Below are 22,458 nucleotides of genomic sequence, written 5' to 3' on the forward strand. Positions count from 1 at the left end.
ATTGACTTGGTGAACCTGTATTGACACCTGGCACACACTGGGCTGGCAACATGGAAATGGAAACAGGAATATGAGAGATCGCGCCCTTAAGAATGTCCAGTGGGAAGAGTCAAGACACCTAGAAATAACTGTGAAATAAGACACCTGCGATCAGCTACCCAGAGAGACAGAGAGAACGAAACGAGATAATTTACTTATTGATAGGGCACTCCAGACTTCACCACAAATTACTTTATGGAATCTTGGCTAAGTTTCTTGCTGTTTGTTTTTCTTTTATTATTGACAGGATTGGATTAGATTACATCAAATCAACTCCAGGTGCCTCTGGAACAGGACCATATTAATTCCTTTGGAGGCGCTAAATTCTTTTAAGAGATTATTGTGAATAACAATAAAAAAAGATTATTATGTAAATGCAAAATAAAAATAACCTCAGTCCATAAACACTGCAATAAGAATAGCTATATTCTGAAATTCTATTGCAAAACTCTGGGTAAAGTCATCAAAATGCAACATTCTCATTTGGTTGGTGACTCTGATAAACCAACACCCTAACACTTATTTAGGTCGTTAAACCCTGCCCCAAGCCACAGCTAAGCCATGGGAGTGGTATGAGGGTGGGACAACGCTCCAATAAGAACTATTCAACTTTGGTGTTTATCAAGATTGTGCATTAAATTGCTGAGGGAAAAGGGGATCAACCATTAAAAATCACTGGATTAGATAATCTCCAAAGCCTCTTCCAGCTCAAAAAGATTTGGATTCTGTGATTCTCAGTGACAGCATCATTGCCATTTTCTCCTCTCTACCCCTTCCTCAAAACCTATAACCTCTTGGTAGGACATTTCCCTCTGGTAGGACATTGATGACCAAGGTCCAGGCATGGCTTTGACCTCTGTGCTCATGCTCCCTAAACCTCCAGCAGAGGAACCTGGCCCCTAGTGACTCTCGTTCTCTCTGCTTGGCACAGGGTGGAGAACATGTCCATGCGACTGGAGGAAGTCAACGAGAGAGAGCACTGCATGAAGGCTTCACTCCAGACCGTGGACATCCGGCTGGCGCAGCTCGAGGACCTCATCGGGCGCATGGCCACGGCCCTGGAGCGTCTGACGGGTCTGGAGCGGGCCGAGTCCAACAAAATCCGCTCTCGGACCTCCTCCGACTGCACGGACGCAGCCTACATCGTCCGCCAGAGCAGCTTCAACAGCCAGGAGGGAAACACCTTCAAGCTCCAAGAGAGTATAGACCCTGCAGGTGAGGAGACCATGTCCCCAACTTCTCCAACCCTAATGCCCCGTATGCGAAGCCATTCTTTCTATTCGGTCAATGTGAAAGACAAAGGTGGTATAGAAAAGTTGGAAAGTCTTTTTAAAGAAAGGTCCCTGAGCCTACACCGGGCTACTAGTTCCCACTCTGTAGCAAAGGAATCCAAAGCTCCTGCAGCCCCTGCAAACACCTTGGCCATTGTTCCCGATTCCAGAAGACCGTCATCATGTATAGACATCTATGTCTCTGCCATGGATGAGCTCCACTGTGATATAGAGCCTCTGGACAATTCCATGAACATCCTTGGGCTGGGCGAACCAAGCTTCTTGGCTCAAGTACCCTCCACAGCTCCTTCAAGCAGTGCCTATGCAACACTCGCACCCACAGACAGGCCTCCAAGCCAGAGCATTGAGTTCGAGGACGTCACCTCCCTGGACACTAGGTCTTTTTCTTCAGACTATACCCACCTCCCGGAGTGCCAGAACCCCTGGGACGCGGACCCTCCGATGTACCACACCATCGAGCGTTCCAAAAGTAGCCGCTACCTACCCACCACGCCCTTCCTTCTAGAAGAGGCCCCCATCGTGAAGTCGCATAGCTTTATGTTTTCTCCTTCGAGGAGCTATTACGCCAACTTTGGGGTGCCCGTGAAAACAGCAGAATACACAAGTATTACGGACTGTATTGACACACGGTGCGTCAATGCCCCCCAAGCAATTGCTGACAGAGCCACCTTCCCGGGAGGTCTCGGAGGCAAAGTGGAGGACGCATCCTGCTGCCATCCTGAGCGAGAAGCAGAGCTGAGTCACCCCAGCTCCGACACGGAGGAAAACGAATCCAAAGGCCGGCGAGCCGGCCCCGCGCTCCCCTCGCAGGAGGGCGATGACTCAGACAGGACCCTGTCCAACAACATCACGGTCCCCAAGATAGAGCGCGCCAACAGCTACTCGGCAGAGGAGCCGAGCGCGCCCCACGCGCACACCAGGAAGAGCTTCTCCATCAGCGACAAGCTCGACCGGCAGCGGGCCACCGCGAGCCTGCGGAATCCCTTCCAGAGGAGTAAGTCCTCCAAGCCGGAGGGCCGAGGGGACAGCCTGTCCATGAGGAGACTGTCCAGAGCGTCGGCGTTCCCCAGCTTTGAAAGCAAGCACAGCTAGACCCCCCGAACAAGCACTGCAGGGGCTCGAGAACCCGGCCCCCCCCGAAACTCTCCCCAGACCACCTGTTCCCCCTCCTTGACACACCTGCTTTAGTCTTAGCCGAGCAGAACAAGCAATGCCTTAGGAGGTGGTAACTCGAAAGTGACTTCTGGGCCACAGATCAAGGATGCATTTGATCTGGCCCAGTGCCAAACACTGGGGACATGCCCCGTGCGCACTTGATGGGTAGGGAGGGGAAAGAGGGAGAAGAAGGGTTGCGATGAATGTGTATCGCTAGTCACTTCGGAAAGCCTTGAGCTCTGGGAATGAAGGGGCTTCTCGAATTCTCCATGCCGGGAGGCGTTCTTTCCGTTTCTGACCATTGTCGAGAGTTTTAGGATGCAGGGCTAAATTGGAAAATAAAATAAAATAAAGTAGCCAGCATACAGATGAGATATTCTAAACTTCAATTCTGTTTTCTTTTCGCATTGGCTCCATCACTGGTGACTGATGAAGAGCACCCTTTCTATTCAGTGTAAGCCGGCAGCAAGCAGTCCTACCTAACGTCCCACATCCTTCTCATGCCAACACTTCTGTAATTGATCATTATAAAGAAAAACAAGGTAACAGTCCTAGTTCACCTGTCTCTTGTATATTCACTTCTGGTGCCACAACTGTTTATCTTTTCTGAAGAAAATAAGGGAAAAGAAATGCCTTTTTGTATTGCAAGAGAAATAAGAGAAGAATTGATGTTAAAAACAGATGTCAAGTGGCCTATTATAGACAGTGGGCATTTGGGTATAGTTGAGCAAGCTCAGGATGAATGTAACTAAATAACTTTATATTTTTAAATTTATTTTGTATCTCACCTGTCATCAATGAATTCGCTCACTGAATATATAATAGTGAACTAACAAAAAACATAGTGGGCAGAACTCACCTAAAATTGCCATATGGGATATTGCTGTATTCTCCCCCTTCATGTTGTGTGTTATGCTGCTGTGTGACTTTCATCGTTTGCATGACTCCACCATGTCTTCTGAACACCTCCAAGATGAAACTGCCAATTTTTCACACCATGCATCACATGACCATTTTATATGTGAATATTTGGTGGATATTTTCATATCTAGAGTTTTGCCATTCAGTCTGAGCTCAGCATAAATTTAATCGGAGTTTTTCAAGGGCTGGTATCTTTTCTATGGAAATGTTCCAAAGCACTTTTTAAGGAAGTCTCAAAACCATAAATAACCTTCGAATTGACTAGGAGTTTGGTATCAACCCAAAGCCATCAGTTATAGGCACGCCATGAATATTTTTCTTACATCCAGAGCTATAAAAAAGATACAGTAGACTCAAATAGAAAGCAGATAAACCATGTAAAGAGTTCTATAGCATATGCTGCTTATATACATATATATGCATTTACACAGAGAGACATGCTATATATAGTATATAAACAAGGATATAGAGCTTTCTTAAGATGCTTGGACTTTTCTATCACCTTGAGGTACAACCAGAATTTTTAATATCCAAGGAATTTCATTGAAAGAATTCATTATATTTTGACAGATATTGACATTATGATATTTTAAATCCCTATAACCTTAACTTTTTCTTGTACCAAGCTAGAGTTGTCAAAATGACTTGCTCCTGCCCTCTGCCCCCTGTTCCCCCCCTTTTTTTTGGTCCATAAGCAGTCACCATTATGCCATCTCATTTAGTCTGGTTTCTCCTGCACAAAGTGATTACAGCAAGTACAATCTGAGCAGACATAATTTAACCCAGAATAGTATTGTGGGTTCTAGAATACAGGAATACACGCTTCTAGATCAGAATCTGGATTTGAGGTGGGATAATGAAATTTTGATCCTCAAATCTTTGGATTTCTATTTGGATCGCTGATTTTGAAAAAGAATAAAGTCTTGAAGGAAAATGACTTTATGTTCCCGGCCCCAAACAAAACCTGGTTCTTTTGTTTAGTTGTAGTTGTGAACTCCAAATTTTCTCATTATGTGAAATCAAGGAAATATGAGGACAAAGCCTCTAGCCCTTAACTTTTTTTTTAAAACCTCTGAATAAGCTTTTTGTCTGTAAGAATAGTGATGAGGCCACATATAAAGAATTAAGGAATTCCTTTTTCACTCCTTAGTATTTAGGTGAATCAGAAACAAGCAACCAGAATCCTTTGTATATAATTGCTCTAAGAAATACTTTTATATTTTTGGAACCCAAGTTGGCTATTTCCCCCTCAGCAAACATGCATTTGGTCTGAGAATAAATAAATCAGTTGCCCTTAAACTTCCCAGAGTCATGAATCTTTATGAGGATCTGATGAAAGCTCTGGGCCCTCTCCCCTCAAAATAAAAAAAAAAAAGTATAGACATGGAAAGTTGCAATATAACTTTAAAGGGTTCCTGTAACCCTGGTTCCATATTGACTGATAATGAGAAAGAGGAACCATGTTTGTTCATAATCAATATGGTTGTAAGAGGCACTTTACATTTTGAGACCAATTCTCTGTGATTCTCAGGAAGGCCAAGTCTTGACACCAGAGTTAGAACCAAGATTTCGTTATTTTTGTTCCTTAGATTTGATTTTGCTAGTTTGATGTGCTTACATCCTAGCATAGGGATGATTTTAAGTGTGGAGCACACTCACAAAGCCAGAAGACTCTCCGAGAGAGTCTGTAGAGGAATCCAAGAAGGGGGTGAAACCATTACTCTTTGGCCACAGAGTAATCAGGACAGCACAGCACCTCCAGGGCCTTATTCTGGACCAGAGTGAAAGTGAGAAAAAGAAATTATGAGCCCGGGTGTTTCCATTCATTGCATTTTCTGGAGAGAACAGAACAAGACCTGGGAAACAGAGTATTTAACAGTCCTGACCTTGGGACTACCTGGTTTTTTTGTGACGCATGAAAATAGTTATTGCATCTTTTGTAATGTGTGTGAAATATAAAAGCCAAATTTAAATGACTTCAGACACAAATTGTGTAACTTTCATGAGCCATTTCTTTCCTATACGTATACATGTGTTATGTTTCAATCCATTTCTTTCTGTTGCTGGATCCTTTGCACGCCGACATGGCATCGATTCTGTGGTCTTGTAGTCGGTTTGTGTGCAGCTCATCATTTGGCCATGTCCCTGACCGAGGGGATGTTAATTACCTGTCTCTGTGAATTAAGCAGCTCACGAGCAGCAAGTTATTGAGGAACATTAAGTCATAGAGAACTCAAGGAAGTAATAGCTTTGGTTTAATCATCTGCTTCTGAGGTGCCAATTTTTATATACTGCTATATGTAATGATGTATTCTAAATTGCTTGGTCCTTTTGGAAGAAGGAAAAAAAAAGGATGTTTTATGAAAATGACCGTGGAAATTTCTTGATTAACTAACATACCTTATGTTTATAGTTAGAAACACCCTCCTTAATGGATTTGAATGAGGAGCTGGAAAGATTGAGGATAATTGTCATGGCTAGTTGGTGTATTTCTCCGAGCCAGACGGTGTGTTAGCGGTCAGAATGCAGCACTTTACAGAACTGGATTTGTTTAAGTCTAGGTTTCTAAGTCTAACATATTATTTAGCACTTTGAAAGTTCCCCCTTGAAAATATATATATATATAAGAATAATCAAATGAGAAGAAATGTACTTGTAGAAACACAGAATGTGTTTCTTCTGAATGTTTCGAATGTATTCTAAGAGATGGTTTCTATAGATAATATTATGGTAGATAACTGGATAGTACATTTATTCCACTTCCTGAGGCTGTACAGTCTAATCTTCCGGAATGTTTGGGCTGTTTAACTTCTCTAATGATAATAAATATTATCCAGTCATCCATCATGCTATATCTATAGGCTATACCATTCAGTGTGTTGGGCAATGCTGTATTATAAAATACATGTAAACATGTATGTAACCTGTGTTTAACCCAGCATAGTTGTAGCATGTGGTTGTATTAATGAACGTTACAGGACAGCTTTATAATCATTTACAAATCTGTAACATTCAATAAAGAAGCACATGTTGCAAGGATTAATCATGTCCCCAATTCCATGTTATTTAGCATCCTCGTGCAATGGGCACTTTTGTTCCTGATCTGCTTTATGTTTCCCACGCTCCTGTAAACCACTGTAATATATTTATATAAGCTGATGTACAGCCTCTCACCAGCCCTGCGAGTTGTGGTAGGCACGTTGTGATTTTGTGAAAGACAAACTGGCATGTTATGCAAAAGACTATCTGACAAATGAACTTAAAATAATATTTTAAGTTCCAGTTTCATTAGCTGTTTGTTTACACCTGCTGACCCAGTGTGGAAGCAGTGTACAGTATTTTATAAATATGCTCATTTAGTAGCACTACTATGTTTCTAGATAAAGTGATGCTAATGTATAGATGGTAATATACTTGTTCTAGATATTGCATTATAACTCACTCTTCTTTAACAATAGCAATGTGACTTAAATGAAGTAATCCCGCTCCAAACCCAGTCTTAATTTTGTGGCAACAGAATGCATGCACTGCTTTATGCGTTTCTTTTGACTTTTAAAGGCACATTTTACTCCTGCCTGCTGTGACACTGAAACCAGTTAGGAACTCACTCAAATTGTTGGGCTTCTTACACTGTTTGGAAATTATGTTCAAGTTTTAAAAATTAAAAACAAAAAAAGTAACCAAGGGTTTTTTAAATCTTTTTTTTTTAAGCTCTGAACAAATAACATAAAATAAAATATTAACAACAGGGTGTATAGCTATGGGACCTGCAGGTGGCTAGCCAACACCACTTGGGTTTACAGAGGTCTAGGTGTTGGTGCATCTGTGATATATGAAAGACATATTTCTGATTCTTTAGGGCCACTGGGTACAAATTGCCAAACCAGAGGTGAGAGTGAGAAGTCCATTGATGACAGTGCAGAAATCCACAGATTAGTACGAATGAGTGGTCCGGTGATATAATATATGACTTCCCTCTTACCTGGTGGCTTTTCTCTTGTGGGTGAGCCTGCCTGGGGCAGGCGAGAGATGGATGACTGGGAGTCTGACTGAGCACTGGGTGACTCTGAAGAGTTTGACCTTTAAAGAAATCACCATTTCATTATTAGAAGCCATTCAACATCTGGAAAAGAGAAGAGCCGATCTGCAGAGTCTTATAAATGACTGCTTCTCAAACGAGTGGAGAAAACTTTCTCTCAGCTTGCACTGGCCTAAGCTTTCTCTTCTTTTTACATCTCAGTCTCTCGCTCAGATTAGAGTCTGGTTCTGATGTAAGGAAAACAAGATTTTTTTCCCCCTTCCTTTTTTTTTTTTAAATGCATTTGAGAAGGCAGTTGTGTTGCTTTTATCTGACGAATCCCTTACACTGATCGCCGCGAATGAAATCAAGACGTGACAATTTCTACATGTTGCCTCAGGACTCCAGTGGCCGAGTGATCTCCGTGGCAGTAAGAGTGAAGTGAAAGCCCCCAGCCCCCTACCTTGCCTTCAGGCCGCTGCCTGTTGCCCAGTGTCAGGAAAAGAACCCATCCATAGGCTTTCTGAAGAGTGTCCACACCATCCTGGACCCCGGCCTTGCTCTGGCAGAGGCAGGCTGCCGAGAGCTGGGGGACACAGTGGGAGCTCAGCCTCGCTCCTGGGGAGCAATCTTCTCACCCCTTTGACTTCCTTCGTTTCTCTCAGCCCAGCACAAGATGCTGTTTTGGCCACACAGCAGACCCTGGCTCCCACCACCTCAGTACCCCATGGCCTGGCACCGTGCGCTGGAACAGCGGCTGCTTTCAAAAGGCCCCCCATTCAGACTTTGTTCCGGCCCTGATCTTCCCACACCCAGCCTGGCTGGTGTTTGTATCAGCTGCATCCAGTTCTTTGCGTGTCTGAATCCCAGAAGGATCCTTCAGGTCTCCACCCCAGCTTCCCACATGTCATCAGAACGGGCCGCCTGCATCTAGCCCATGGGCTCGCAAACAAACAGGCGGAGGGGCTGGGTGCGGGGCCCACGGGCGTGATCGGATTGGACGGTGAGAGGCTACAGGGAGAAGCGGGGTCTGCAGGGCGTGAGAGCCCGAGTCCCACTGCAGAGGCGTCACACTCAGCTTTGTGACACCGTGCCAGCCGAACCCATGTACCTGCCCGCAGCCTTCAGTCTCGAAGGCAATCGCTTGGGACCTCTGATTTAGGGCCAGCTGGGGTCAGATGCTTGATTCCAACTCAGAGAGTGTAAGCACGAAACGCTGAGAACCGGGGGAGAAAGGAACTCCCCCTATTCAGGGGCACCCCGCTCTCCTGAGTGATATAGGCCACGTCGTTCTGGACCCGAACGCGGGGTCTTTGTGAGGGATTCAGAAGGAGGGTAGCACAGCATCGTGTCAGGCTCGTCTGCCTCCTGTCACCACAGCGTCCGACCTGAGTCTGTGCTGCTCCTGCTGTGCACACAGCGCGCAGTGACTGTGCTCACTGCCCTTTCATAACGTAGGACTTAGGCTCTCGTTTGTAAATGTTCTAACCATAGTTTGTAAGGGGGGAGATTGTTGAAATATCATTTTTAAATGAATTCCTATAAATAAAACAATTTTGAAATTGGGTTTGTTAAATATATATACATCTTTTCTTCCCTTATGTATGGACAAGCAGCGGTTTGCATATCTATTGACATTATAAATACATATAAATTCTTAGAGGAATTGTTCTTTTTTAAAGGTCTATTATTGGATTCACAATGCACTTTGAGCTTGTTTGTTTAGATATGTAATTCGAAGCAGAAGTTGGCGGATACCACAGGAAAAACTTTCTGAAATTTCTGTAACACGTGTTTTGCAATAAAAAAGAGAAACTTCAGTAGTTCAAAATATGACTTGGACTTCCTCGTGCATTTATTTGCCGCCATTTGATCTCTACCATCCTCATGCCAAGAACTGTTGGGGCCCCATAAATAGAGATTGTGAACTAATGGCCTATGGGTCGTATCTAGCCAGCAGAGAAAGGGCGCTGGTGGACAGCACAGTGTTTTTTAAATATGTGAAAGATTTTGCCCTGGCCTGTGTGGTTCAGTGGTTAGAGCATCAGCCCATGCACCGAAGGGTTGCAGGTTCAATTTCCAGCCAAGGGCACGTACCTGGGCTGCAGGTCGATCCCAGGCCTGGGTCAGGGTTCTTTAGGAGGCAACTCATCAATGTGTGTCTCTCTCACACTGATGTCTCTCTCTCTTTCTCTCTCTCTCTCTCTTCCTTCCCACTCCCTCTCTCCTTTCCACTCTCTCTAAAAGTCAATGAAAAAATATCCTCGGGTGAGGATTAACACAAAACAAAAAACAAAACAAAAATAATTGGAAGATTTAAAAATGGATAGATTTTCTATGTAATTCCATGTTTCTGGCTTCTCTTGAAAAACCTGAAGATCTGGTAACATGAGACTTGTATTCCCACAGAACAATAATCACCTCATTCATGGTATCTTGGCTGCCTTTTTATAAGGAGCATGTGCTCTCTGGTATGCCACAGTCCCCACCAGTCCCTTCTGTCTCTACATATGGTCTCTTCGCTCATTAACATTACCTGGAAAGCTTTATACGCATTGGAGTATGGACCCCTATGTTAAAAGATATAAAAAGGCAGTGGCAGCTCTTGAATTTCTAAGTAGGAAAAGCTTAAGATAGCAATTTGCCTGGATGCGAGAGACATGAGGAACTTGTCTCCACACTAAAAGTGTAGCAGGCATGCTTTCACAATCCATTTTAAAGTGTATTATTAGGATCTTTAATGGGATTGGCCTTGAGAGAGCTGAGAATGGGAGAAAGGGCTCAATCCCTCCCCTCGTTACGTAACTCTGCTTGCAGCTCCTGCCAAAAAGAATAAGCAATGGTCCTTGAGCATACAAATATTTTAATTTCAAACAACAGTGGGAAGAAAAATGCAGAACCTATATACATGCAATTCTTTATTCAAAAAAATAGTACCTACTATGTCCCGGTGGTGTGCCAAGGTGAGTAAAGTGGCAAAGTCCCTGCCATGTGGAGTTTTAAATTTAGCTGTAATGAAATGTAATTATATGCAGTCTTATAATTACCTTCTAGTTGTCTAAGAAATAGAGTATGAAAAATAAAAGTCTAGAGGTGCAGAGGAGTGACGATGCTATGTATCTCAGGCAGGGGAGTCTATGTGGGAGGGGGCTACACTAGAATGTACCCTAAAGGACAGGGAAGGTTTCACTAATCATACAGGAGAAGGACACCACAGGTAAGAGGCACATTAATTTGATAAGCACCCAGATGCAGCAGTGCTTCATCCTGGTTGGAATTTCCAGGCAGCCCCAGCTTCATGAACTGCATCTCCAGCATGGACCCCAGTTTTGAGAATGAGGCTCTGGTCCCACTAGCATCTTTCTCTTTCTCTTTCCCACTGGCTTGGTCTAGTCAATATTTTGAAAGTGGAATGACTGGCATAGTTTTCTGCAAGCAACTTGTTTGTGCTGATAAATGTGCACATTTATGTAACACATACCATACTCAACCATGTGCCCTCAGATTTCCTGGAAAATCAGGTCAACCATCATTTGCTGCCAAAATCTCAGATTTAGACCAATGTAGGGCTTTCTTGAAAGAGATATAAATAGAGAGAGATGATGACTAAGTTCTCTGAATAAATTTGTTTATGTTACCCTATTTGATTAAAAGCCAGAACATGGCTTGCCATATAAAGCCTAGGTGGCCACACCCTCATCAGTAACATGTTCTCAGCAACTCTTTCTCTTCTTTTCACCCTTCCTAAATTCTGGTTATTAACTTAGCCTCTTCCCAAGCATTCAGCACATTAATCTCTTATAGTGTGAGTCATTTTCCAGAAGCCTTGGTCTGTATCACAGTCATCTTACAACATAACATCAGGATAGGCACTATGACACCCTGGAAAGGCCTTCCTTCACTCAAAATCATGAACTATTGCCCCAATATTCTTTGTCTCAAGGACTAAAAACCCATTTCAACACATGGCTGAGTATTGTATGTGTAGCATAAATATATATATTTATTAACATAGACAAATTGCTTGTAGAAAATTATGCCAGCCATTCCATTTTTGAAACATTGACTAGACCAAGCCAATGGGAAAGGAAGGTAAAATAAAGGTGCTAGCCCTGTGTGCTGTCTGTATCCAAATTCCCCCTTTTTATAAGGACACCAGTATGGGGCCCACCCTACTCCAGTATGATCTTAACTAATTACATCTGCAATGACCCTATTACCCAAATAAGGTCACACTATGAGGTACAAGGAACTAGGACTTCAGCATAGGCATTGTGGGGGTGGGGGGCAAAATTCAACCTTTTACACTGGGTGAATTTGTGAGAGGTTTCATAATCAAATTTATCTTTTTAATATATTTTCAGGTAAAGAAATCAGAATTCAAGAATCAATTGGAAACAACATATGTGTTGATCAGTAGGAGATAAAATACGGATCAATTGTGCCATACCATTAAGCCATTCAAAATAATTATATCTTTATATATTGACATGAAAAGATGTCATTGTGTATTATTAATTCTTTAAGAGCAGCATATATGGTTGAATCCCAGTTTTTGCAAAAACTAAGCCAGGTATACAGAGATGGATATATTTGTATATGAATAGTAAAAAGACTGAAAGACTACACCAAAAGAGAGAAAAGGGAGTAAAAGTTTTGCAATGGAACTTTTTTTCCCCTCAAAAATTTATATACTCTTTTAAAGTAATCTCAAGTGGCCTAAGAAGAGTTAGTTTAAACATCAAAAGACATCAGCCAGGAGGGTTTTCTTTGCCTTCTTTCTGTGCAGAGACCTGTTCTAGGCATCGTCACAATAATCACGTGCCTGTCATGGCAAGTTGCCCTCTCCAAGGAGTGGTAAACTTGGAAGAGAAGATAATAAAAGTAGTAGCAATGGGTTAACTACGAATGTCACGAAATTGTAATTTTAGGCATAAATACCATCAGTGCCTTTTGAGCAGCTATTTTGTTCCTCTGGAAGAACTGAAAATTTTATTTAAAAGGCAAGACTGTCATGACTAAGAACATAATTATATGTTGTAGTTATTTAATTAGAGCTGTTGGAAAAATGAAGATGAGCGGCCCTAGTTTAGCTCATCAGCACTGAAAGTATTCGAGTTGAAGCAAAATGGTCACCAGGAAGGCGGCGTGTGGATGGCTGCCCACCCCGGGGAGGGGATCAGGCGACATCATCCACTCGGACCCTGCGTCGGACAGGCTAGAAAGGCTCCTAGGATTAAGAGAAAAGAAGCCCATCTGTGGCCTGGCAGGACCTAACAGACAGGACTACAGAGGCCAGGAGAGGAGAGGCCTTTCCAAGGCTGGAGCCCCAGGAGGACAGAAGGCGGGCCCCCGAAACTGGAGAAGAAGAAGAGGGGCTTGGGAAAGAGCAGGGAGCCCGCCCGCAGGGCACAGGTGAGAAAGTGCCATAGCCCCTTAGGCCCGCCTCGGCTCAGCGCGCCTATGAAACTGGCACTGCTCCCCTCCAGTCCCAGACAGGCGGAGGGGGCTCATCACTTTATATATAAATGTCAGATTAGAGTTCGGACTTTGTTCTGTGATCAGAAGAAAGTGACTTAATTGTTCTGGGTAAAAATGTGACGTGTAGAAATATGACAGAGGAAAGAGATTCGTAGGATTTTAGGCAAACGGTGGGGAGAAAAGTGGACAGAGGGATGGAATTTGTTGACATAGATATTTCTCAGTGATTTTTTTTTTTCCAGAGCTCAGATATGATCCACGCAAAAGAATCTGCCTGGTCTCCACCATGTCACTGGCTTCTAGAGGCCGCAGGGACTGCTCCTAAATTATCTTGCCTTCTTAGGGATTTCAGTCAGACTCCTCTCTGCTATTTAGGGTTTCTATCCTAACAGCAAAAGCTCCCTAGTGGCTCTGTTTTGTCCAACCAATTTTACTGGACCATTAGCTCAGTCTGCAGGCGGAAAACCAGGTCAGTTCTGTGAAGTATACAGACATTCCAAAATTTCTATAACTGCTTTTTATTGTGATTTGTTGTCTCAGTTTCTGTGTCTGTTATGTGGGGTTTAAAGCTTGTACCAGATCAGTGGCTCTTAAATTTCTTGAGTTATAACTAACTACTTATCAGACTCTGTGGAAAGCTAAGCATCCTTCCCAGGGGAAAAAGAGCTTAGACTTTGAAGACTCTTTAAAGGGGCTCATGGAATCCCAGAAACTAACCCCCGGTCACCAAGAGAAGAATCTATGATCCCCAGGTTAAGAATCCAATGTCCTTCCAGCTCTAACGCCCTGAGAGTGCATGCAGGCTGGCAAGGCAGGCAGCACACAGCCATTCTGGAGCATCTGTCTGCAGAAGAAAGCAGGCTGACAGCTGGATGAGCCGTGATGTAAGCAGCAGGCGCTCACCCGTCCTCCACAGCTGCTGAACAAACGCACTGAAGTCGAGACAGTAAGATCCTGAATTAAGTAAATCAATCTATTCTCGACAAAGGCAATGCGAACAGTCTGTGCACCATCCAGTCTCCTGCAAACCAAAGATTCTACAGCCCCCCAACTGTAAGTTCTGCCTGACAATGGATATTAACTAATGGTCTTGTCAATTATCTCAGTTTGCCTTCAGATCAGGCTCCCTGCCTCCATGAAGGGCCGCCTGCTGGTAGAAAGGTACCCATATCTAAAGCCATCCATTCCTTCCCAAAGACCCACATTAGGGAGCAGGTGGGTTTTCCATTATGACTATGAAGAGTGGGTCGGACGATGCTCCCTTTTCCTATACATCCTTCTAAGGGAAGCCATGCTCAGTGACTCAAAGGCAATGTGTCCTTCTAAGAGTGTCTCCTACAGGTGATTCTAAGGTACTTGCCAGCCCTTCAAGTGATTCCAAAGTTATTGCTGTCACCTCTAGATGGAGAAATACAAATGGTGGAGCCTCTTGTATACTTTCCATCCATAAAGTACCTGCAATTGGTCTTACATATGTTCATATGCTTTTGTAGCTGTTAATGTACTTTCTTCACAAGGTTATTCACATATTAAGCTAGTCAAATAATTATTTAAACCTCTCCCCAAACCTAGTAATTTTTAGCCACTCTAGAGGACAGAACTGAAAAGCATATGGTATATAAACGAATACTTTGAGGTAACTCTACAGGGCAAATAATTCTGGTTAAATTAGGTGTATCCCACTTGTCAGCACAGACTACAGCCATCATTATGGTATTAGAGTTGCAATTTATTATGCATCTCTTATTATAAGATACTTTACATATATTGTGCCTACTCTTCAAAATTGTTCTGCAAGGTACATTGTATTACCTCCAACTTATGGATAAGAAAATTGAGGCTCAATATGGTTAAAAGGTATTTCCAAAGTTATACACCCAATTCAAACCCAGATTTCCTAGACTCCAAGATCTATGCTTTTTCCACCCCCCTGCCTCTCAGAGTGTGTGCAAACCATGTGTTTGGAGTTCTATAGCTCTTTATGTTCTCTGCTGCCAAAGGGTAGCTCTTCCATTAGAGCTCATTTGATGGAACTAACCAATGAACCCTGACATCTTCTCGGATCTCTGCCTACCATGTTTATTTGTACAAAGTGCTATAAAATAATGTTTAATTCCAGACAGTGTTTACTTTGTCTTTTCCAAATACTTTTGTATCAAGGAAATATTTTTTAAACCTGAATAAGTCACTCTTCATGGTGATTTTAAAGTCAATAAGTAAAACAGATACAGTAGAGAATATTGGGAATCATAAATATCCATTTCCTGAGCCTGCTGTTAAGTGAAATTGAAATACTTAAATGTTTCCCACTTCTACATCACAAAGGAATGACCATAACATCCCATTACTTACTACTTTGACAACATGTAATCTATCTCACCCAACTCACCTGTTGGAAAGCAAATGGCTCCACTAAGCAAGCCAGAGATGATAAATGGGGAGCCAAGTCTTTGCTGGCTGTGGTTCATCCATCATGTCTCCCAGGAAGTGGGATCCAGGGGAACAGAAATGAATGAGGGGACATTCCATGGGGACGTCGGGAAGGAAGAGGTCACCAAGATGGCAGCTCCAGGCCTGCTCAGCTACAGAGTACAGAATCACCAAATTGCCTCTCTCCTAGTCAGCATCTAAGACCTTGAACCTCACTCCTCTGAGGCAGCCCTCCCTCTCATCAAGAGGCACCAAGATAACCCTTCCATGTTACCCCTCTCAGTTCTCTATTTGTGCACTTTGAGAAACGAGAAGGCCAATGTTTATTGACTGCTAGCCAGAAGCCAACCAATTTGATAAATGTCTTCTCATTGAACTGCTTGCAACTGTGCTATAAAGTGAGAACTAATATCCTCTTTTTACAGAGCAATTATATCTCTTGCTCAAGAACACACAAATATCAGGTGACAGAGCTGAGAAATGCTCCCAGGTTGCTGTGGCTGGAATGTTTGAATGACTCTTGACCTTCCTTCTAAGTAGGTCTCTTTTCTGTTCCTTGAGGAGATGTGTCTACAGGATAGGCACCAAACACTTTTTTAGTCATCTAGAGATTTTGAGCTGGAAGAGAACCTTACTAAGTTATCTGCTTTCAATTGCTCTTCACCTCTCTTCTCTGCTGCGATGATTTCCACTCCCTAGGCTAAGCCATTCTGTGCTAACAGTAGTCCCATTCAAAACACATCAGAATTCAAGTGAGTAGAGTGGCATTATGATAGCAGACGATGCTAAATATGCCTTAATTTTTTTATTAAGTCTTTACAAAATTTGCTATTTTATCTATTATTTTCTCTGTAATTATTGCTATTTGTATTATCTATTACTTTATCACAATACAGGGTTGAAAATCCTGATTTAGTCCAAGGAGAGTAACAACCCAATGAAGATCAATGATTTGCCCAGGTCACACCGTTTCTGAGTGGTTTTGCTGAAGCAAGTCTTCTAAAGCAGGTCTGGTTCCTACCACTATACCATTAAATCAGTCCTGAGCAAGGAGAAAGTCTTTTTCCTAGTGCGCCCTGGCTCCCCTCCCTGTACCTTCCCCTCTTCCTAAAGACCTTCTGCTACCTTCTCCCGTCTAAGTCTGCATCCTTCCTGGGTAGAGACCACCTTTCTCCCCACCCCGCTCTCACACCCCATGCCTTTCTTAACTGGAGATCTCAGAGAAAAAGTAATTCAGCCCATACTCAGATGAAAATAGCTAGGCGTGGTGCTAACTATGCCACATGGCAGTGTTTCTCAAATATTTTGATCTCTGGATGCTTAATGCTCTTCAAAATTATTGACAATTCCAAAGAACTCCAAAATTAACAAACAAAATAGTGAGTATAATGGCATTGTTTTATGTTTGCAAACCTCTTTAATGTCCCGCTTAATAGAAGGCAGCTGGATTCTCAAAACTGCTTCTGCCTTGGATCTGCTGTGATCATGTGTCATTAAGCCTCTGAAAAACTTCACCAGACATTCATTAGAGAATGAGAGTTTTTTTAAAAAAGTGAATACTGTCTTAGTATGACTGTGAAAATAGTTATTACTTCACAGACCCACTGAAGGGTCTCCAGGACCCCAGGACTCACAAGAACATACACTGAAAACCACCACATAGAGCAATGAACTTGGAGTTAAAGGAGCTCCAATCCTGTTGACCACTTACTGGCTATGTGACCTTGGGCATGAATTCATGCTGTAGAAAGAGCCTGGCAGAGACAGTAAATGTATTTTTAAAAGCTTTTTAAAAGCCTGTCCCAAAGATATTTATATAAAAAAGGTAATGCCTAGGGATAGTGCCTGAGTACAAAGGAATGATTCTCTGTGTCTATGATGGGATATCGGGCAGATGAAGACACAGAGATAGAAAGTGAATTTTGGAAATTTTTGGTGGTGGTGGTGGGTATCCTTTGAGTCTTCCTTTCCTGACATGGCTCAGTTCACATCACACATATGCCCACTTTATGGAAAAATCCCAGCTATGGCTGCATGTGTTCTACTTAGTCCAGCGATATCTATCGTATTGGAGCCTTTTAATTTGCATTGACTCATCTGAACCCACCTTTACCCACGGCATTGAACAAGAAGTCTTCTGAGACATTGCCCTGCAGAATTAAGTCCTTTTGATTAAATGACCCATTTGAAGCTGTTGTTGGGTCTTTCATCTTATCCCAACAGAACCCACCTGGTAAGCCTTCCCCCTCCTGTCCCCACCCCGTGCCATAGGCATGGACGGCGTCTGGGACTCATCACAATCTATTTTCTCACTAGATTATAAGCAGGAATTCTTAATTAGATTCAGTTCTTTGGGATGTGTTGCTGTAGGTGTTATAAATAATAGAGTGCGGTCTACATTCAGAATTTTAAAAGTTATTTTTGGTTGCCTGGTGCACTCTGCTTTTCCTACTCAGCCATCATTCATGGCCACATAGGACCAAGAGTGAGCACTAAGGCCACAGTCCTGCCACTGAGGAAGCAGGGCTTCAAGGGCCTTCCACCTGTGATTTTAACTGAAACAAAACCCCAAGGAAGGATGGTGGGGCCCTAGCTGCCCTGACTTGCAAGTCATCTGAGTTTCAGTTTAAATAGTTGGAAACACATGCTAGGGGAGATATATCAATGCCATTATCTGCTGCCCTAAACTAGGCATAATCAATCTGATAATCTGGCAGGTGATACAAATGTCGCTGTCAGGTGGGGACTGTGGTTAGCCCTCGAGCACATGCTCCACCTACAGGGGGCAGCACCTGCAGGCAAATGCTGCCTGCCAAGCTATACAGTGGGTTCGGCGGTGCAAAATCTTCTGTTTCAAGAGAATCAAGACATCTGGATTTGTAAAATGTGGAAATACCCCAATAGTTAAATGTTTAGACATTTTTAAATAAGCATTTTTTTCATATTTTTTTAATAAAAATTTAGCAAAATTTTTTTCCCAAAACAATGTCAACAAAAATGTCTGTGGGCTGCCAGTTTGTGTCCTGTAGCCCAAGATCTCATTTCTTGCATGCAAGACTGTATCTCCCCACCCAAAACTGTGGCTCCTGCCCTGCGCTTGCCCAGGACCCAGTCTTGCTTTGTTTTTGTCTTCTACGATTATGAAAACTTGCACTTTACACTGTCGCAGAACACGTAGCGCTCTAACTGATATTTTGCAATCTCAGGAACTGATTTCATGTAGTTTTGAGAGATCTGACAAGTTTACACAAAAAGACCTTCCTTCTAGAAAGTTGCAGAGATCACCAAATAATTATGACCTTGGTGTTCAACTACCATTGCTGCCTCCACCCTGGTCCCCTAGGGTGCATTGGTGCTGGCATGGTTAATACTTTTCTCTTGTTATTTCTTGGCAAAAATGAGTCCAAATAGAAATATCAATCAATCAGTCCGTCAGTCAATCCTAACTAGGTGAAAGCCTAAGTAACCTAGAGCAATTCTCAGAGAAACTGAGAGAAAAACACTATAAAATACTTCAATTTACGAAGTACAACTCTGTTCCCGCTGCAGGGAGCTCCAAGGGAAAAACACCTTTGTTCATGTTTTGATACTGTTACTTTTTATTTATGTAGCCATAAATAATATGTAGTATAATTTGGTAGATTTTAATTTTACATAAGTAATACATTAATATATTCATTCTACAGTCTGTTTTTTATTAAAATTATGTTTTTGAAAGCTATGTCACTATCATTCCTTTTCATTGCCATATAGCATTCTATCACTTAAATATATCACACTTTAGTTTAATCATTCTTCTTTCGATGGGCTTTTAGGGATTTTTTATTGCCACTATTATAGATGATGCTATATGTTTCAACATTTAGAGCTTTTTTAGAAAGAGAATTGCTGGGTTGTAGAAACACACTTTTATCTTTTCTAGATTTTACCAAATTGCCTTTCAAAGTGGTTACAACAATAAGCATTTTCACCAACAGTGTATGAGAGGGTTTTCGAAAAATGCCTTGTCTTTTGCTGTTTGGCCCTGATGACTGTGCTAACCGGTCATGAGTATACACGTTTCCCTGTCCGAACGTTGCTGATGGGTCAGGAGCTAACTCGTGTCTGCACTTACATTAATTTAAGTAATTTAAACTCCTTGCTGACTGGTCACGAGTATTCAAGTAGCCGGCCGCACAGGCGAGTTCGGGCTAGAAGCAGCCGGGCAGCGAGGTGTTAAGATCTGGACAGTGCGTGAACACAGTTAAAAACATGCCCTTTAGGAATGCGGACTATCTAGGACACTGAAAAGTGATCTTCAAGATAGATTGTTAAGTACAAAAAAGCAAAGAGGGGAAAAGGCAGGTATGCTATATCATTTATCTAAGGAGGGGAATAGAAGTAGGTGTATGCATATTTGTTTATTTTCTTAAATGGAAAAATAAGCTATAATTTTTTTTTAAACTTACCTATAGGTAGAAGAAGAAATAGGTAGAGGGAACATGGAAAGATCTAGACTTCTTTGACTACACCTTCTTTTGTAGATTTAACTTTGGAACTATTTAATGTTTTGCATAATTATAACAAAATTAATTTAATACAAAAACAACCCTGAAAGTCAGAAGCAAAATAAAGCAGATAAACCTATGTGTCCAGTTGGTGGCATAACCACACAGAGATGAACTATTTCCAATCACTTTACGATATAGAACTGAAAAAGAGTTTCCAGTTATTTTTAGTAATTATATTATTGGTTGGGGTGTTGGTATTGCCATTTTAAGGTGTGTGTGTCTATGTGTGTGTGTGTGTATCCAAAGAATATCAATGGCTACTCACAACCCTGAGGAAAAGATAACCAGACAAAAAAAGACACTACTAACTCTGAAGTCATAGCAAGAAGAATGAACAGGAAAAAAGGAAGAAGAATCATCCAGCCAAACCTCTAGGTCTAACCACCAGTTTGCGTGCACCACAAGGGCCAGAGAAACACGTTAAAGGCACCAGGGAAGGACGTGGAAGAGTCTGGAGGGTCGCAGGTTACCAGGCTGCTCTGCACGGACACTGCTGTCAAACTACTTAAACTCCTAATGAGTCCTGCAGATCACTGGACACCTGCTCACACTGCCCTGCCTCTTCCTGACTTCCACTATCAGAGCCTTCAAACAGACTGCATGGACTGAACTTCCTGATCACGTCTATTCCTTCCTCAAAAGGCATCCTACATGTTTATAAAGAAGTACAAAATCCTGCCCTAGCTTTTTTTTTTTTAATGTATCTTTATTGATTTCAGAGAGCAGAAGGGAGAGGGAGAGAGAGAGAGAAACATCAGTGATGAGAGAGTCACTGATCAGCTGCCTCCTACACGCCTCCCACCAGGGATTGAGCCCTCAGCCTGGGCATATGCCCTGACTGGGAATCGAGCCTCGATCTCCTGGATCCTAGGTCGATACTCAACCACTGAGCCATGCCGGCTGGGCAATCCTGCCCTAGCTTTTGTGCATAAGTACTTTTCACCATTGTTCCACTGACACACCCACTAAATTTGGGTAATTCTGTGAGCCTGTGTTGAATGGGAGACAAAAGAGATTATCTAATGGGGTTTGATTTCTGAAAGGTGAAAGGTGCTGTGAAATGTCCATTTCCATCATTTCCATATGTTGGGCAATATTCAGACCACTAGAAAATATAAATTATAATTCACAGCTTTATTCTTTATATAAAAATGGAAGCTTAGAAAACCTCTCTAGCAACTGTGACCATGCAGAGGGCTGTGACTTTTCTACAATGGGTTTCTGATATATTGTGAACATATCATTAAAGGGATGACACGATTTCTTAAAAGGACTAAAAAAAGCAGAACAGCTCCCCTGCTTCTCATGGTGTCTCACTCTTTTCCATATTTAGTGAGCAAGAGTCAAAAATATCAAAACTCCTGGGAAATTCTCAGTAAAAGAATTTATTTTTGTTCAGCATAATTTAGTTCCATTTGTGGCTTTATTGTGCAAAGCTCAGGATCCCTTATGCTTTAAAGAGAGAGAAATTGGAAACAGAGATGATCCATGATTGTCAATCAGTGGTCCAAAAATGCCTGTATCATTTGGCCATTTTCTAGCACATTCACATAAAATTAAGGAAATCAGATCAAAAAGAATAAAAGCATGGCCTTGAATAAAAAGCAATCTTTAGATGAAGGATTTGTGATTTCGCCATCTTATCAATGACAACAGCTATTTTACATCATCTATGACCAGATAGCAAAGGAAGCAAATTTATGATAAACAATACCGTGCAAAGAGCAAGTCATTGATTTTAATTGCTCTTAACTTATACTGCAAGTGAGATAAAACAAGACTCTGGAGAAAGCAATGCCTTCTTAAAGCAAAAATGATGAGAATGGTCTCCATGAGGACAGAGAACTGGGTTTGGCTTAAGCCATTATCAAAAGCTAAAAGAAGACATTTTCACCCGGCCGGGCGTGGCTCAGCGGTTGAGCGTGGACCTGGGATCCAGGCGATCGGGGTTCGATTCCCGGTCAGGGCACATACCCGGGTTGGGGGTTCGATCAATGACTCTCTCATCATTGATGTTTCTGTCTCTCTCTCTCCTTTCCTCTCTCTGAAACCAATAAAGATATATTTAAAAAAGAAAAAAAAAAAAGAAGACACTTTCCTGTCTTCTCAGCTATCCGATTCTACTATTCTCTAATGTTGGTCAGTGTGAAGAGATCTGCAGTTACAGCGAGGGCAGGATTCCAAATTGCAGCTTAAAAGGGAATTCAGTGCAGTATAGCAGAAGCAACCAGATTTTTTTTTTAAGGTGTAATAATTTGTTCTAGGCGTTTTGTGTGTGCTATTTTTAGTCCACTAGTAACAGTTCATTTAAAAGTTAGCCCCATCCGATCTGGAATGAACTTTTGGAATAAAAATTACCCCTAAATGACATATCTGCATGCGATGAACTCAATTGTGTCCCCCTGACCAGATTCAAATAGTATGCTGAAGTCCTAAGCCCCAGTGTGACTGTATTTGGAGACAGGGGTTTGAGGAGGTAAATAAGGTTAAATGACATCATGACGGTGGGATTCTAATTCAAAGAGCCGGTGGTGTTACAAGAGGAAGGGAGTGTTCTTGCTCTTGCTCTCTC

General features: G+C 42.2%; 1 protein-coding gene across 7 annotated transcripts in view; it reads left to right on the forward strand.

Annotated features, from left to right (window-relative positions):
• The window catches only part of TRPM3 (transient receptor potential cation channel subfamily M member 3), a 738,103-nt gene extending 732,367 nt beyond the window's left edge, over positions 1–5,736 (forward strand). For 4 of the 7 annotated variants that reach the window (XM_081150430.1, XM_081150431.1, XM_081150428.1 and 1 more), the window contains one exon: positions 971–3,009. In XM_081150430.1, the coding sequence (XP_081006556.1) occupies positions 971–2,423 (1,453 nt within the window). In that variant the 3' untranslated portion in view covers positions 2,424–3,009. Of the gene's footprint in view, positions 1–970 lie in introns of all 7 variants that reach the window. The other 3 variants (XM_081150433.1, XM_081150432.1, XM_081150434.1) reach the window with 1 other exon arrangement.
• Positions 5,737–22,458: the final 16,722 nt, after the last annotated feature.

The sequence above is a fragment of the Miniopterus schreibersii genome (genome assembly GCF_964146895.1).
Source record: "Miniopterus schreibersii genome assembly, chromosome: 11".
NCBI lineage: Eukaryota > Metazoa > Chordata > Mammalia > Chiroptera > Miniopteridae > Miniopterus > Miniopterus schreibersii.